The sequence below is a fragment of the Lissotriton vulgaris genome, chromosome 3_1 (assembly GCF_964263255.1).
Source record: "Lissotriton vulgaris chromosome 3_1, aLisVul1.2, whole genome shotgun sequence".
In the NCBI taxonomy this organism is placed as follows: Eukaryota; Metazoa; Chordata; class Amphibia; order Caudata; family Salamandridae; genus Lissotriton; species Lissotriton vulgaris.
Window position 1 is genome coordinate 2,136,415,055 of NC_141689.1, and position 18,418 is coordinate 2,136,433,472.

The 18,418-nt window shown below is 43.7% G+C and overlaps 1 protein-coding gene across 7 annotated transcripts in view; it reads right to left on the reverse strand.

Moving 5' to 3' along the window:
* Positions 1-18,418, reverse strand: part of LIMCH1 (LIM and calponin homology domains 1) — an 892,718-nt gene that overhangs the window by 210,974 nt on the left and 663,326 nt on the right. For all 7 annotated transcript variants that reach the window (XM_086962709.1, XM_086962710.1, XM_086962708.1 and 4 more), the window contains 2 exons: positions 15,776-16,187; positions 9,970-10,194 (listed from right to left, as the gene is read on the reverse strand). In XM_086962709.1, the coding sequence (XP_086818835.1) occupies positions 9,970-10,194; positions 15,776-16,187 (637 nt within the window). The remainder of the gene's footprint in view (positions 1-9,969; positions 10,195-15,775; positions 16,188-18,418) is intronic.

Genomic DNA, 18,418 nt, shown 5'->3' on the forward strand with positions numbered 1-18,418 from the left:
CCGCTCGGCAGGCCTGAGCGACGTGGATTCTGCGCCGGCGCTGAGCGTTCCATTGAGCGGGCAGGGCTGTGACGGAACCGCTCCGTCATGAGCACAGCGCAACCGCAGCTGGTGATGGAGCGGTTCCGTCACCAGCATGGGCGCGCCCCCCGCCCCCTTAGCACTGCGGCGGAATAGCCGCCTCAGTGAAGGGGTTAAATGAGTAATCTTCTGCAATTGTTTTCTGCCATAAACAAGCTTGAAGACCTCTGTCTGCAAAAGTGACTGTGCACTCCACAAGGAAGATGGCAGCCTCTACAGCCCTTTTTGCAGGAGTATCACTTCCAGACATCTGTAGAGCTGCAACATGGTCCAACGTGCATACGTTCACCAAACATTACTGCCTGGATTTGGCCTTGAAGAAAGATGCTGCAGTGAGTCAGGCTGTCCGGAGGCATCTTTTCACCTGAGGTACAGTCTATTCATACCTATTACCTCTGTTCTATTTTGGATATTAGGCACAAGGGATGTGTCTAATGAATGTGTGTGTGTATATATATATATATATATATATATATATATATATATATATATATATATATATATATATATATATATTGAGGCTCCAGCTTGAGTCCGTAGTACAAGGAATCACTCGAGCTGCATCGAAGGCTCCAAGCAAAAGCCTTTATTCAAAAGGTAAGGGAAACATGCATTGGCAGAATCCTTTTAGCAGTCACACGCCTGCCTGACGCGTTTCGATAATTCTCTTCAGAGGCTTCTGGCGGATGAAATGCACCACCGCACTTCCCAGTTCTGTCCAATATTAATGCGCACCTGTTTAGGTTGCTAATTAAGACTGCGCTGCGGATTGTGGGAATTGTAGTGCCGGTTACAGGTGCAATGTTCTGCCGGCTTTCAAGACCCGGGATGGGCCCCCGCCTCGGATGTTTTCCAAAAATCCTACATGATGCAGCTCCAAATGGCCTGGCAGGATGACAGACCACACGGCTCCCAAGTTACCAGGATGGTGCGTTCCTTACGGCACGGCCGCCGTGTTAACATTGAGGCTCCAGCTTGAGTCCGTAGTACAAGGAATCACTCGAGCTGCATCGAAGGCTCCAAGCAAAAGCCTTTATTCAAAAGGTAAGGGAAACATGCATTGGCAGAATCCTTTTAGCAGTCACACGCCTGCCTGACGCTTGGAGCCTTCGATGCAGCTCGAGTGATTCCTTGTACTACGGACTCAAGCTGGAGCCTCAATGTTAACATGGCGGCCGTGCCGTAAGGAAAACATTCGAGGCGGCCTGAAGAGAATTATCGAAACGCTTGGAGCCTTCGATGCAGCTCGAGTGATTCCTTGTACTACGGACTTAAGCTGGAGCCTCAATATATATATATATATATATATATATATATATATATATATATATATTCGTCATTCTTTGCCGACAGGAACGAGTTGGTGGCGCCGTGGCGTCTGGCGAGAAATCTTTCATATTATATATATATTTATATATATATATATATATTACCTACTGGCGGTCGCCAGTAGGTAGTTATAGTTAGGATTTTTTTCAATGTTAAATCTGAAAATTCTATTTGGAATAACTTTGGCGCCGGTTGAAGAATCTGCCTGAAAATTTCCTCGAGCTCCGGTCTTTCCCTGAAAGTTTTGGGGGGATGCGTCAAGCGGGGGCCGAGATAAAAGGGGGGTCCCAAAACGCGTTTTCCCCATGTTAATTTCCATAGGGCGGTCGACCTCACTTTTAGCCCGAACGGCTGAATGGATTTCCACCAAACTTGGCAAAATTGTAGGGACTTGTAGCCCGATGTGCCTTTGCTATGTCTCAAGATATGTGCTCCAGAGGATTTTGAGTAATTTAGGTTCAAAAAAATATATTTATCTATGGCAGCGCCCCGGTACGCGCTCCGGGCGCGCTACGAGACTTGCGCACGGAAAGCTGATTGGAATGTTTACAGACACCCGAGAGCCAAACGGTCCGGAGCGGCCGCCATCTTGTGTCTCGGTGTGATCGAGACAAGAGGTGGCCAAAACAAAGGGGGAAAAGACCATTAGGGGGCAGAGTAGACCCCCCTGACCCCGCGGGGGTATGGGTATCACCACTTTTTTTTGGAAAATGTTAGTTTTTACTTTTCAATATGTGTTTCAAGGGTTACTTTACAGTGAAAGGAGGTCAGTCTCTCTGTCACAAGGATGGTGTCATCAGTGATGTCATGAGTGATGTCACTGACCATGTCATGAGTGATGTAATATGTGATGTCATCAGCAGTGCATTACACGCGCAAGTTATAGTGAGTCCAACTAACTATAACGTGGGAATTTCAATGGTTTTATGTCAGTAAAATTTCCAGCTAACTATAACTGGTGTGAAACCTATGGTTTTTTCAGTGTGTATATATATATATATATATAGTTTTTTACTTGGGTATGACAATATATGTTACTTAGATAATTGTTTATTTTACTGAATTCTGGTCACTATAGATATTTTAGTTATATGTTCGTTCACAGTGCATACGAAGGTGACTTTGCCTCTTCGCAATGATTAAAGGAATGGTGCTGCTGACTAGTCTGATACACTGAAGCGAAAGTGGTTCTGTCGGGTAGCTCAAATCATTTGCACAATGTATTGATACATGTAGGAAAATGCATTAGTCATATAACCAGGTGACACATAAAGAAGGACAACTTATGTATGCAAAATAATGAGTTTCTTTACTTAGCATTTACATAGGCAAATCAATGAAATGTTTGTCTGTGACATAAAAACACATACGGCGGAGAAACAATTAACTATAGTGTACAGTTAGTGACTGATAATGGTACGTGACTAGGTGATGTTCAAAAGTGACATAAATAACATATACATGACGCAGGGGGATATTTATCATGTGAAGTCCAAGACTCAATGCATAAGTCCCAACGTAGGCAAGATTTCATGTTCGAGTTTGGGAAATTGTGTTGAGTAATAGAGACAGTAACCTTGGCGTTTCGACCCCTAATGACTGTGCAGCTTATTAGGCAACAGGGGCAGGTCTTCATCAGGACAGGGGGGGAAGCAACAAGTGATAGCTAGCGCTTTTGGGTCCTAATTTATGGGTATCCAACTTGGAGACACATGCAGAGAGGTGTCAGCCAACACCTCCGACTCACATCCGCGGATTGTGGCCTGAACTACAACTTAAACAAGGTCTTCACCAGCCGGTGGGAGTAATTATTCTGAAGTCGTCAATGCGATCAATATAATTGTGAACGATTTAGAAGGGACGTCCTCATCCTGCTCGTGCGGCATGGGATGGTGACCTGTTCCTGCAGTGATGAATCCAAGAATCGCCTCCCCGGTCTGGCTCATTTTTTTGCATATATAAGTTGTCCTTCTTTATGTGTCACCTGGTTATATGACTAATGCATTTTCGTACATGTATCTAATACATTGTGCAAATGATTTGAGCTACCCGAGAGAACCACTTTCGCTTTGGTGTACATACCCAGGTTCTGAGGGTTACTGGATTACCCCATTATCTTTAATGGACTACTCTAATACAATCATGCGAATCGATGAAAGATTCAATACTGGAGAAAAAACAAGGTACTTACCTATACACTTGTTCTCCAGTATTGATATCTTTGATAGATTCACATGCGGCCCTTCCTCCTCCCCGTCTAGACTTGCCACTTCTTACCTCATGCTACTATTAACCTTAACACACTAGTGCGGGAAATCTGAGGTGTGGTGGCTCTGCTGGGGAGTTGAGGTCTAGGGCTTGTCTCTGATTGGTCCAAGTTTGGACCTACATAAAGTTGCTGACGAATGTTAAAGTCTTCCTTTCTTTTTGGTAGTTTCTAATGTACTTTTATACTACTAATTTTCTTACTACTGCGAGACTCCCACCATGACAACGGGGAAGATACAAGCATGTGAATCTATGAAAGAGATCAATACTGGTGACCCACAGTCTACAGGTAAGTAACTTGTTTTATCTCGAGGACATGAAGTCTTGCGATAGCATGACGTCCATTAATAGACCTGGCATGTCTATTGGAATGAAGGTGGCAACCACATTTGAAGCAAGCACTGACGAGTGTCAAGTGCACAGAACCAAAGAGAAAAGGGAAGAACATGCCTCAAAAACAGCAGTCATCGTTGTAGAATGGATCCAGTTAGCAATGAATCCAGCTGCAAAAGATTATATACACCCAACAAATGCTCAGTACTGTGGAATTTAACTTACTCACAGCCTACATTAAAGTGAAAGATTTCCAAACAACACAAGGCTAAAAACGTAATCTAGACGAAAGAAAGATTTAGTGAAATTTCACATATCCCCAAACAACTTGGATGTGCATTGTTTGGAACGCAGCTCAACCAACATGCACACGTCATGATTGATATTATTATTATATGATTCACTAGGGGCAATTCATATGTTGCAAATCGAAGAGCATGGGGAAAACTCCCCATGGATTATACCCTGGGCACATACTTGATTCAACGTCATCCTCAATCTGTTCAAATAGAAACTGGAATCCCTCTGACTTTTCCCTTCAATTTTGCAAATTCATATTTGAGGCAAATCTCGTGTTGATAGTTCAACAAACATAGTTCCTTGCAAAAACCCTTAATAAATCTGTTAATTACCATTCCCCGAACCTACTCTCCACCACAGGAAATAACTCCTGCTTGTGAGTGTATGGATTTAATTTTATTAGATAGGTTTGTTCCCATACTAATACTGGGACTACCTTTTCGGTCACATACAGCCGGTCATCACCCACACTCTGTCTCTAATAAGCCTTTGCCCTGAAGTACTGAGTACTGTGTCCCGAGGCATCAGACACTTTCTGGCACACCTAATGTCCAGACCTTATGCGGCAATTTGTTATTGACATATTCTCTAATTATCACTGGGGAAGAAACCAAATCCGCCATCACAGACACTTCTTCACCCAAGAGTCTTACCACAAACAAGCGGTTCACTTACATATCCTTACTTTCTTTTTGCACCAACACCATCAGGTGGCAAGAATGGATTTCAGTTTCTTTATCACCCTTCTCCTTTCTTCCATAAACTAGGTTTCTTTTAAATGCATATGGCTGCAAAATGTCCTCTGTTGCCATATTTGACCACAGTGGTTTGAAGACAACAGCCTATAGGTGCCTGTGACACACACAACACTGTGTGAAATATACACACAAACACAACTGAAATCTATCCCATAGCATTCGAGAGATAGTCACATAAAATGCACATGAACATAATCACACATTGTGTTACAGGTGCGCACCGTGGATGCAAAAGTACAACAAAAACAGGAAAAGCTCGTAGGAGCTAATAGACGTTCAAGGGATATGAAATCCCACAAGTCTTCCTCAACACTGTACATACAAAAGGAGAACTCTAATTACAAAAATAAATAGCTCAATTATTTGCCCAGCGAAACAGATACACGGTAATAGTTCAGACTAGTGTCGGGGTTCAACAAGACAAATCCCTCCCACAAGGAAATGACGGATCAAATCCCTGATTCCACCACAACCCTGGAAAACATGACCACTATGGTAACACAGAACACAAGAAAGCTAAGGCGATGCACTAAGATTTGTGATAACCTTAAAAAGAAATAAGTGTCTAATGTGGATGGTTAATCAGACTCGAGAAAGAATAGACTTGGCTGACTGATTTCATGACATTCCCAGGACCTATTATGCCAGACGTGGGTCCCACGCTCACTACGCCACTTGAGTCAAGCTATCCTGGCTGAAGACGGCTGATAGCCAGAAACCGATCCTAGGAAGCTTGATTCCGGTCCAAGGAAGACATGGCATGGCAGTTCGGGCTGGACTGTTCCCATAGGCCCAGGGTCAAGACTGATTTGCATATGGCCATGTCTGAACTGGGGTGGTTGGTGAGCAAAATAACGATGGATTAAACCCAGATCTGTGACTGGGGGTAAATGTTTTACCATTGTGCAACATTCCGTCCATCATCTTATGTGTTTTGCTGTTCACCCTATGTGGGAAGGGTATGCCCAGACGTGGGACCTGTGCTCACTACGCCACTGGAGTCAAGCTATCTTGGCTGAAGACGGCTGATAGCCAGAAACCGGTCCTAGGATGCTTGATTCCGGTCCAGGGAAGACATGGCATGGCAGTTCGGGCTGGACTGTTCCCAAAGGCACAGGGTCAAGACTGATTTGCATATGGCCATGTCTGAACTGGGGTGGTTGGTGAGCAAAAAACGATGGATTAAACTCAGATCTGTGACTGGGGGTGAATGTTTTGCGATTGTGCAACATTCCGTCCATCATCTTGTGTATTTTGCTGTTCACCCTATGTGGGAAGGGTATGCCCAGACGTGGGTCCCGTGCTCACTACGCCACTGGAGTCAAGCTATCCTTGCTGAAGACGGCTGATAGCCAGAAACCGGTCCTACGATGCTTGATTCCGGTCCAGGGAAGACATAGCTTGGCAGTTCGGGCTGGACTGTTCCCATGAGGCACAGGGTCAAGACTGATTTGCATATGGCCATGTCTGAACTGGGGTGGCTTGGTGAGCAAAATAACGATAGATTAAACTCAGATCTTGTTTTGCCATTGTGCAACATTCCGTCCATCATCTTGTGTATTTTCCTTTTACAGGAGAAACATACTTTACAGATATTGTCAAACCCTATAGAAAATAAACCCAGCAGGAAATGGGAATCGGCCAGCATAACTAAACTCAAGGTACAATGGAGTCGATGTGGCACTAGAATGAAGACTATATTTACCATTGCATTACAAACTTTATATGTGCTTGGATAGAACATGCATTAGAAATACCAAACTTCGGTGCATAGTATTAGGCCCTGATTACAAGTGGTCTGGATGGTTCCAAGATCCTCACAGCCCATTGTGTGCAAATACTGCTATGTTTTCTGCATCCAGTTATTACTGGGTAAAGTCTTTGCCCTTCCTATTTTCACCAGCTACATATTGGGAAGTCAAACTTGCTAATATTTACCTGGTGAAATAGCACTCATGCCCATTTTGAAGAATTTAAATCCTAGGAGAGAACTATGGCGCCTGTAAATTCTGAACCCCGGGGTATCGGATTTGAACAGGTGTTTGAAAAGTAGCTGGGCGGCTGGAAGAGTTTGTGCCACCCCGGTCTTGGCTGCTGTACTAAGGATTATGACGCTGCATTGTCCTCAAGACTCCAAGCCTTGTTTGTTATGTGGGAGAGGAATCTAGGCAGTGTCAGACTGACCTACATAGCAATAAGGCAGTGTCTGAAGTGTTGATCTGGCAGGTTAGTGTGGGATGCTTTTTGGCTGCTTGTTGGCCTGTCTTTCACTGTTAAGTTCCCTGACAATAAAACAAATATTCCCTGCAGCAAGCTCAAATCAATGCAGTCTTTTATACCTCGCAAAACACTCATACAGTGTGTCTATAAAAGTTCAAAACTTCCCCAATTTGGTGGTCAATGAGTGGTGGTTTCACGGATTCGATGATCCGGCATATGTAGTGGAGGGTTGGGCAATGAGTCGCCAGAACCTTCCACATCTCCTTTATGATGGGGTCATGTCGAGAACGCTTCGGGCTTCCACATGGGTGGCGCTGGAGGTCTGTACTGCGGCTACAAAGTCCATAGTTTTGGCTGGCCGGCTGACGGAGACACCGCTGTGGCAGGGCACTAGGCTCTCAAACGTTGCGGCCTAAAGCGGTTTTTCTATTTGGGAAGTAATAGGAATCTCTACACTGTTGGATGTGACTCGTAATTGGTAGCTGAAGTCTTTCCAGGATCTGATTGTAGAATACCATATACAACGCACACAGTTATTTTGCTACCTCCAACTGCGCCACACACTCCTCCCATATATACAGTCAGAGGAATCCATCCCTGAATTCTCCCTAGTGGAGGCAACACTTCTGCTTATGGACATGAAGGTGCACAACTGTCTGAGATTTATAAAATACTTGTGTGCAACTTGCCAGACTCAATAGAGGGTGTGAAGAAGGCTTGGGAGGGAGATCTGGGTCCATTAGATGATGATTGGGCTGGCCCATCCCCAGGGAACCCAAACTCATTCTTCATCATATCACTGGCAACTTAGGAGGGAAATAGGTATCAGAAAGCATTACTTTGACTGGGATTAACAGCTGTCAAGAGAGACATTGCAAGAGCCTGGAAGGATACTACGGCTCCCCCTGTGGAGGCATGGGCTAAGGGCATGGATTACTGCATAAGGTTGGAGCACCTGATTTACCTAGCTAAGGGGTGTCCCCTGAAGCATTGTACAGCATGAAAAGAATGGGCCAAGTTCAGGGGTGTTCAGCTCGAGCCCTGCCCAGACAAACCTTAATCCAATGTCGCAAATGCTCACTGCCGTAGGCTCGACACTATTGGTCTATGAACGGGTTGTGAGGTCAAGGTCCTGCTGCGCAAGTCAATGTTATTATGGCATATTTCATTCCAGGGTTGCTTTACTGTGCTGTTGTTGTGCTTTGTATAACAAGGGGTCCCGTGTTGCTGCCATGAGCATGACGTCACCTATTATTTTGTTTGTAAATTCAATAAAGTGTTGTTTTTTCTTAAGCCTGCCCCAATTTGAAAACATAGACCACATTTTTTGCTTTCAGTAATGAGGGTCACTTATTTTGGTGCCTGAGCGTATTTTCTGCCTTAGTTCCACCCTGGCTTTAAGGGCAAGACAGAGCCCACAACAATGAGGGAGCAGTATGTGAACAAGGTCTCCTAGCCCATTCCACTCTCCCACACGGGAAGTGTATAGCTCATGATACACTTCCCTTCTTAGAGAATGTGCCTAGGACTACAGGCTTTGTACACTCTCCATGGCACTCTGCGGCATGCAGAATAGGGGAACATCTGAATCAGTATGCAGGCTCACCAAGTACACCTGCGATTCAGTATGATAGGTAGCGCTGAGCAGCCTGTTCTCTAGTACTCATTTGCAGTGAAAACTATAAAGCTAGTGCAGCATATCTTGCAAGTTTACAGTGCAAACCCTAATTTGTATATATTTCAACTAGTTGTGGCCTCATTTTGATATACTTCTTAATTCAGGGAGATGACAATGTATTACTATGAAGTTAATTCCATTTATATGAACATTGCTATCACTGGTGGAGAAGTGTGGCTCAATGGTTAGAGCGGCAGACCCTGATGCAGAGGTCTAGCCCGGGACCAGGGTTCAATTCCCCGCCTCGGCGGGTCTTGGGCTCAAAATTCCACAGACCTGATAATTCTCGCCTCGGTGCCTATTCCAATCATGGAGTCCCAATCTGCAACTCTGGGCAATAGCTTGCTTAATCTCCACAGCGGCCCCCACAACGCTAAGGATGCCTGACCTCCACCTTGGGGGTGCCCAGGAGTGGACGCCTCACAGGGAAAGCCAGGAGGGGTTCCACAGCGGTATTCGTACAAGCGCCTTGAGACCCTTGCGGGCGAGTAGTGCGCTATACAAACATCAATTTACATTTACAATTTACATTTACTGGTTTGGTATCTAATGCAGTTGCCTAGATTGGGAAGTCCATTTAGTGCTATCAATGAATCTAAAGGTATTAGTGTGTGCAACCATAATGGAGAATGCGGAAGAAGGATGTGATCTGGATATGTTGCAGTGGTCTTGATGTGGCAAAGGTTAGTGGGGCGATAGAGAAGAAATGTTGAGGGAACCATAGATGCGGATCTGCAATATAAAAGCATATATGTACAGTAAGGGGAAAGAGTGAGAAGGGGAGAGAGTAAGAGAGTGAGAGTGTGTGTGTGTATAGGGTGCATATCTGAAGAATAAAGTTATGACTCCTCATGGTAGTTCAAGTCTAAACTAGTTTCATTCTACCTTATTATTTTACTGAAGGCAGGTCATCAATTGTGAGGCTATAAAAATCGAATTATCAAACTACACAGATATCCTGTGAGGGGGTGGGAGCAAAAACAATGTGTATTTTGATCTTACCGTCACCTCTTTGTAAACAAGGTGGGATACTGGTGTCCGTAGGTTCAGCTCAATTGTTGTGGACTCAGGCTTCAGTTCCTCTTGGGGTTTCTCAACTCTGGCAACCCCTTCAAACTTCTGTGACCTGCTTACCGAGGGTGCAAATACAGCCGAGGCACACCTGCTTTCATTCTCATCCTCTATCCCGTTGAAGGCTTCACCGTTCATATTAACTTTTCCATCAACCTACATGACACACATTGAAAATATATTTATCAAATTATAGAATGAAAAAGTTCACCTTTTACTTCACTGGAAGAGTGAAGTACATGATTTCCTCATTTTTGAACAAACCATGATTTGGACACCTATTCAGTGACTCCTCAATTTTAAACCTAGATGCACTTAGCAGACACTTTACAATTTGTATTTAAGTGTAGTTTAAAGCACAGTGATCCACAGGTGTGGCTGATCCCCAACTCCACAACCATAGTGTGTCACACCAGGAAGATGTTGCTAGGCATGGCAAAGTTCTTGGACATGCATTTTTGAGCACCGAAGGGCAGAACCTAATACAGTGACGTACTAAAGGTGGGGATCTTTTGTAGAAAAAGATAATTGAGTTTCCCTTGTTAGAGTAACACCCTCAACTAGAAATTTTTGCATCTTCATTCTGAACACTTGCCATCGCATATGTACCTGGTTTTTCAGCAGAGTACAAAACTGAGGGCCAACCATTGCTGTATTTGGATTTATTTTGATAATGATTTTACTATATGTAATCTACTTTACACCATTATGCTTAGTTATCCCATTTGGCAGTAAAGATTTAAAGGAAAAGGGAAAGGGAAATACCTTTCTAGCTAGAGTCACAAGTTGTTGCTACTTTAAAGCCATGTCGGACAAGTGGACATAATGGGGTCTCCAATCTTTTCTGTACTGAGAGCTAATTATGTTCTATGAAAAGCATTGAGAGTTACCAATATAATAGTGTTGTATCCATGCAAAAGCTTTTTAATTTAATAAGCTGGGCTGCACACAGGTGAGCTACTCAGAGGTAGCTGAAGAGCTACAGTAGATAACGAGCTACTGGTTGGAGACCCCTACATATGTTCCACAGGTCTAAAGGTTGAAAATAACCCATCGCTCCATAAAAAGGAAGTGAGAGGGTAGACCACTGTTTTGCTCCCACGATGAGTAAGGAGCTATTTACAGAGGTGGCACTAGAAAAACAGGGAAAATATCTCTGGGGAGTATTGGCAGCCAAGCACTGCAGCGAAATGTTTGGTTTTGAGTTCTCCTTTACATGGTTTGTTTTTAAGAATGGTAGCACACCTGAGGAAGATGATGAAAGTGATTACTGTACAGGTACTCACTATTTATTTAAAATGTGAAATTTTGACAAATTTCACGCCAGCAGTGCTGCGCTTTTTTGAGGAGCTCCAACAAGAGTGAATCGCGTGTCTGAAATAGCACTCAATGTATCTGCTGTGCTTCAACGACCATGCTGCAATGCTGGGTCTAGTGGGCCAAAAGACTGGATATAGTGAAGCTGTGAAAGAGGACCAGTGCAACACTTGGCTACACGACGTATAATTCAGAGCGAGGCTGGAAACAGAAAAAGGACTATTTAAGAACTGCACCTGTGGTTTGATGTTTTTTAAATTGCCATTTAATATTTCATGTCATGTTTTTGAAACGAGTGAAGATTCCTTTAATAGGTTATACATTTTGACATATTTTTCCGCAGCCTCGTAATTAATAAATATCAAATCCCAGACAGCTGCAAACCTCGTTGTTTGGTACATTTCTGTGAGCAATTCTGACTTGGTGTCCACAGTGGGCGGTTGTAGGTCAAGGACCTCCATTGCTCTGCACACCATAAGTGCAGAAGAAGTGCTTTCTTCATTGTTGGACCAGGTGTGGAGTCCAGTTCATTGACGGGAAAGGTATCCAACCCACTTGCATTGTCTAGTTCCAAATAAGGTCCTCATTGTCTTAATGAGAGAGGGAGTAAGTTGTCTGCCTCCTCGTTGTCGGTGGCATTGGGGAAACGTGTATTGTGTCCAAATCAGAGCTGAAGAGAGTCTCCAGACTCTAAAAGTACTGGTGTCACAAGTACTGGTGTCATAGAATAGGCAGGGAATTCAGCTCCATTTTTACTGGCTGTGCCTCAGTAATTTGATAACAGAACATATCTCTGGCGAGGGAAGATGTCGGTCCAGAGATGGACACTGGCGTTAGAGGAGGAACAAGCATGTGCATCGGTGGCAGCACCGAAGAAATTGGCTTCAACTCAAAACCACAGTGGAGATTTGGTCTGAAATTAGCAAGGGGCCGGTAGTGGGTCCTAGACGGACAGTCAGCGCCCAGGAAGAACTACAGATCCTTGTGGCCTGAAAGTGCTCCAGATGAATCTGGCATCATCTTAAAAACCTGCAGCATGGCTACTTTGATGACCTCCATTTGCAGAAAGATCAACAAAGGCCCAAGGAATTCAGTCTGTGTCGGAACCAATTGAGAAGCAGAGTGAGTCGATGCAAGAGTCGTTTAGCTCTCTGAAGGACAGCTGCATGGTTTCTTGCCTGACTTCAAATTGCAAGAGGGAGTCAAACCCCACCTCGCCTTCTTGCGCTTGTGGAGCACTTTGGATTTCAACTTACATGATAACTTCAAGTGGGACCAAGATTTAGCATGGGGTCTGCCTCATGATCTAAAGAAAGAGCATACCTGTGACTTGGAGTGAAAGGGAAGACAATTGCTAGAGCGCAACCTCTCTTATGCACAGTGACAGATCGCTTTTCTTCATCGTCTCTGATCGCCTTCAGTTGCATCAAAGTGCTCATCTCACTCAACTTTGAATCATGACCAGAGAGACGCATGTTTGGGGTCTGCTTCTTGCAATCATCGCACAGTTTGAACCCTGTCATTTTTGGGGGAGACATTGCTTCCCTAGCACCCTGTCTGGGAAGAAACACTTTTTAAGTCATCAGAATACCGACTAGTTGGGAGTAGAGCTCTGGATTCACATTGAAGGGTATGGAATGATAAGAATGCACTTCAGCATGTGGGGGCAGTGCCTATATGTGGTTCCACTTTATAACAATTGGGCCATTCGAGGGTGCTGCAGATCCACACAGCGCACAACCAGCAGCACTCGATATCTATTGCTTGAAAAATCTACGGTTCCAGACTGTCACATAGGAATATTCTAAAGTCAAAGATTCTGCGGTTAGACGGATCCTTGAGACAAACAGGTTCACTACACGCATTGACTTGGCATTCTGCTTCCGCTCTTGGTGTACCATATCCTGTTTTTGAAAGCAGATGGTTCACGGAGTTGCTATTAAAAGGCCAGCACAGTAAAACTCATCACCTCTGAAGATCAAGGTTAGCCAGTCTAGGAAAGTTCACAATCACAGCGAGGTGATCAAGCAGGACCTGGACTCAGCTGCAAACTAGATGCTTAACATTTAAGAGTGCCTGAATTACTCGTTTATAAGAGACTAATCAAGCAAGAGCCACAAGGGTTAAAATGTGGTTAAAATTTAAAATGAAGGGCATCATCAGTGGGTAAGGGAAAAGAAGCCGCAGCTGCCTCCACTATCTATCCCTAATCCTCATAGCAGGTACACAGGAGCAAGTAGGACTGCATAGCTAGACCAGTAGCACAATACAGCAGTAGAGACTTCATGAATAACCGTATCATGCTCTTCCATTTTACTTGGTGGATGAAAAAGACACTAGACACTACAGTAGCAGTAAATCTCAGGGCATTAAGCCAAACACGCAGTTCAGCTCTCATTTTGTGAAGGTAAAGTACACGATTATCATTTCCAATTCCCATAAATAAGGAGTTCCATGTTAGCAAAATTAGAAAGTATAGACCATCCTGGTGGTCTTATTGATTAGGGAATTAGAGAGTACCTTCTTCAGAGGGCAGTGGTTTTAGATGACTTGACGTAAACAGGACTAAAACTGATTTCCAATAATATAAATCATTTATGGCGGGGTACAGAGCAGGTGAAATGCAATCCATTCATATAAGCCTGAACTAGTGCTTTCTGGACTTAATTCCAGCAAACGACAGCACCCTCATGCTAACTTAACTAGAGATTTTGCATGATGTCAAGAACCACTTGCTATATTATTTTAGTGACGGGACAGTGTAAAGTCTGTGCATGAGCACATCTCACCTTTAGTTGCTGACTATCAAGTCCAAGTGTACCAGGCAACCTGCTTGCAGAAAGGGGACTTTGCAGGTGATGACATGCTTTGTAAAGCAGCACCTGCTCTGCAAGCAGCAAATATGGATTTACTGTTTCCCCACCTACAATGAAACTTAGCCCGTTTGTTCAGTTTTTTAGCCAAACATCTAAATGTGTGCGAGTACACAACTAGAGTAGAAAGTGAAACGGCAATAATTACAAAAAAAACCTCACCTGAAATGAGAAAACAAACAGATCGCAAACCAACATCTTTTTCATCTTAGGATCCTAGCATGGTATAGCCTCTACTAATTAGACCTTGTATAAGGAAGCACTCCAACCAGCACACTGGTGATATTTTCAGCAATTGGTACTTGCTACTAAAAAGATATGCACCAATTTATCTCTGTGAGCTTCTATTCCATTCTTCTGAACTACGGCGTGTCCTGCTCCTGGTAAGGCCCTTTGGTAGTGAATGGTCAATGTCACCCAACACTAGAAGCATCATTGCTTACACAAGAAGATTCATTGGAAGCACTAAAACATTAACATGCCTTCCACAGAGTGTAAAGAGCCTACATACAACCAGAGACCGGATTACTGAAGCATTCATTATAAAGATTCTGTTTAGTCTAGTTCAGAATGCTATTTATTTTAGGGATAATGTGCCTGAGTAGACTCTTTTATGCTCAAAGTATACAAGTACAATTTCCTGCCTATTCATTATAAGAATACAACAGAATGTAAGTAAACTAAATATTGTGGGGTGTTTTCATTTAATGCTAGGAAAAAGGTTTCTCTGGCTTAGTGGTTTTTCGTTTACATTGCTGATAATTTCTACACTTTGGTGCTGTGTTCCAGAGAAGGAATTCTGAAGCTGCCACAGTTTTAGAGTAGGCACTATAGATCAATTGGAAGCAGCATGTTGAGCATAAGGGTGGGCAGAATGTTTCATTCCGATAGCAGATTGGAGGAATTTGACAGCTATGCACTACTCTTGCAATACCCCCAAATTCTGACAATAGCCGCGTGGTGGATTTTTTTTCCAGCGAAGCTCTAGAAATGCGAGCTGGCAAGCGCAAGTGAAATTTGATGTCCCATAGCGAGAGTTTCTATCAAGGGCAGTCGCGGTCAGAGGGTGGCTTTTCTTGTAGATTTGCTGACGCTCAAGTAAATTTTCTTCTTGATTAGCAGCAAAATCTACTCAGATGGCTGCGTGCTCTTGTGCACCACATGGTGCAGTTAGGGCTGTTTTGTTCAGCACTGCTCGTGCTACCAACGCTAAATTGCAGCGTGTGCAGCATGAAGGGCATATTTTCCACTTGTTGGTGGAACTCCGCAAAATTCCGTTGTGTGAAAATCCATAAATTCTGCTCGGCCCTAATTGGGACTCAATGATCACAAAATCCACCACACAAATTGTTGTCCTGACACTTGTTAGCATTTAACAGTTTAACAAGATTTGTGTGATAGGGAATACATAGCAGTTTAAAATAAGATCATTTTCTGCATCTTTTACCACCGGCTGACTATTTTTCTGCAGTTTTTCACAGTTGAGCACCACATTTCTAATTCACACAGTATAATTTTCTGTTTCTACAGAACATTGTTCCTCTTACCTTGAATGTTTTTAGGACATGTGTGGTTTTGGGTTGTGAGTAAGGCTTGGGCATCAGCAAAGGCACTGCCTTTGACATAGCAGTTTTAGTTGGAGAAGTCCTCCCAGTTGAAAACTTTGCTTCCAATTCACTGGTAGGAGAAATTGTTGCTTCAACTGTGGCCGTAAATTTTGGAGCAGTCACTGGGAGCGACTGCTGCCTTAAGTACTTTAGTGGGTTGGGATCCTCAGGGGGAGAAAGTTTACTTGGCTCGACGGAATGGCGCCTTTCCAAAATTTTTGGCATCTGTAAGCTCTCAAGAACAGCTTCACTTATAGTGAATCTTTCAATGTACTTTTGGAGGATCTTCTCTGCCTCCTCTTGCGACTTGGCATTCTTGTAAGCTTCGTGCAGCTCCTTTTCTCGACGTTCTCTGTAAAAGGGGAAAAAAGCATTAACCTTGTAACTGCTAAACCTCTAGCGAGTATCGCTGTACAAGGTACTTGGCAGTAGGTACACTATAAAAGAATTGATCATTTGATGGGAGCATGATTTAACAGTAGAAAAATATTCAATAACGTTTTCTTTACTAGCAGTCAATATATCAGCATCTTCCCATCTGAAATATGACCGGTATTCTATCCAGTGCATACTTTCTACATTACATTTCTCCTATATCACCATGAGTGCATCTGTAAAAAATGCCCTTTAAAATTGTGAAATAAACACAAGAAAAATGACCATTCAACCTTGTTTCAGACTACCCTGCATTTTGTTTGGATCCATCCTCAGTGCAAACACACAAGGCAAAAGACCACAGCTAGTCATGGACACCAAAATCCTAAATTTAACAAAATGAAACTCTAAGATAGTCAATGCCTGACAATTAAGCTTACTGTGTAACACCCTGGACCCAGAATGCCTCCGACAGGAAGGGCAGGCTCACTTCAAACAGCAAGCTTCTATACGTTCCCTAAGGCTCTGCATTTTGTGTTTAAGAAGAGAGAATCCCACAGTTTTCAAGACCATTGTTCTTACACTAAGTGAACATTTCTGGAAATACACATTGAAATAATGAAAAGTAGCAGTACAGATTAATGAAAAGAGGCAATCCAGACAGATATGAACATTATTTATAGCAGGTAGTATAAATCTATACAAATTACATTACAAAAATTGGGTTTTTAGTTCTGCTCTAAGCTACTGATGAGCAGGTGAAAAGCGGTCAAAGGGAGTTTCTGAGTGATTACCTCTGGAGGATCTTGCCTGGTTATAGAGTACTTCGCTTTGAAAGTGGGCAGGAGGGTCTGGATGCCAACCATGACATCTGGGCAATTAGTAGCCAAGAACATATTAAAAAGTAATCTCATATAAAGTAATCTGCAGAGACTGGAGGATCGTCATTTACGTATTATTATCATCATCACAAGATAGAGAGGTGGAGGATATCGATCTTACGTCCCCCTGACAAATAACTAATGTATCACAACAGGGTATGGGGGCTTACTATACACAAGATAAACCAAAGAGTCACAAGAAAGACAATTTCCTAAATTGGGAAAGCCATCCTTTATGGAATAGAGTTGCTCACACGCATATTAGTGTCATGCTTCATCATCGACATCCTAACCGAGGAACTCTAAGGTATTTTTAGATTGTCTAGATATTGCTTTGTCCAGTAGTTAATTCAAGAATTCCCTCCTTTTGCGGCGGCTACACAGGGTGCTAGGTAGGACCACGACGATCCAGGAGCCGGCGGTATTGGTATCTTTGGATGCCACCATGGCATTTGATAGGGTTGAGTGGCCATACCTATATGCAGTACTGGGGAAACTGGGTTTAGGTCCAGAGTTTGTGAGTTGGGTACGCCTCCTATTTGCGCAGCCCTTAGCGAGGGTAGTTGTGAACAACCGAAAGTCTACTGACTTTATTCTTGGCAGGGGCATGAGACAGGGTTGTCCCCTGTCCCCGCTCTTATTTGCCTTGGCGCCCTTGGTGGCATGGGTTCGGTGGGACCTGGAGATCCGCGGCTTACGATGGACGTTGGAGTGGGAGGACAACATTTCTCTATACGCTGACGATATCCTGCTTTACCTCATCAACCCGAGGGGATCTCTTATATGCTTTCTAGAAGTGATTGCCATTTTTGGGAGGTACTCTGCTATAAACTGGTCGAAGTCAGTGTTTTTCGTTCTTAGGGGTGACCCACCGGTTCTTCCACAGACTTGACCGATACAGATTGAGCCAATAGGATTTAGGTACCTCGGCATTTACCCGAAACTACGATATGCTAACAATCTAGGCCCCCATTTGACTCGATTTAAAGGGGATGTGGCGTGCTGGAAGGCGCTTCCGCTCTCCCTTGTGGGTAGGGCGGTGCTTTTTAAGATGATGGCCCTTCCTCGGTTTTTATATGCAGTCCAGAACACAATGGACTCTGTACCCGCATCCTACTTCAGGGAGATAGAGGCCCTCCAGAGGCAGCTTCTTTGGGACGACAGGCCCCGCATAGCATTCTCTAAACTCACTCTTCCCTGGTATGATGGGGGGGGGGGTAGGCCTGCCGGACTTACGAAAATATTACTGGGCCTCCCAGCTGGCTGGAGTGAATCATGCTATATACGGGCCCCCCATGGATCCGGGGTATGCTATGGACCGCTGGCA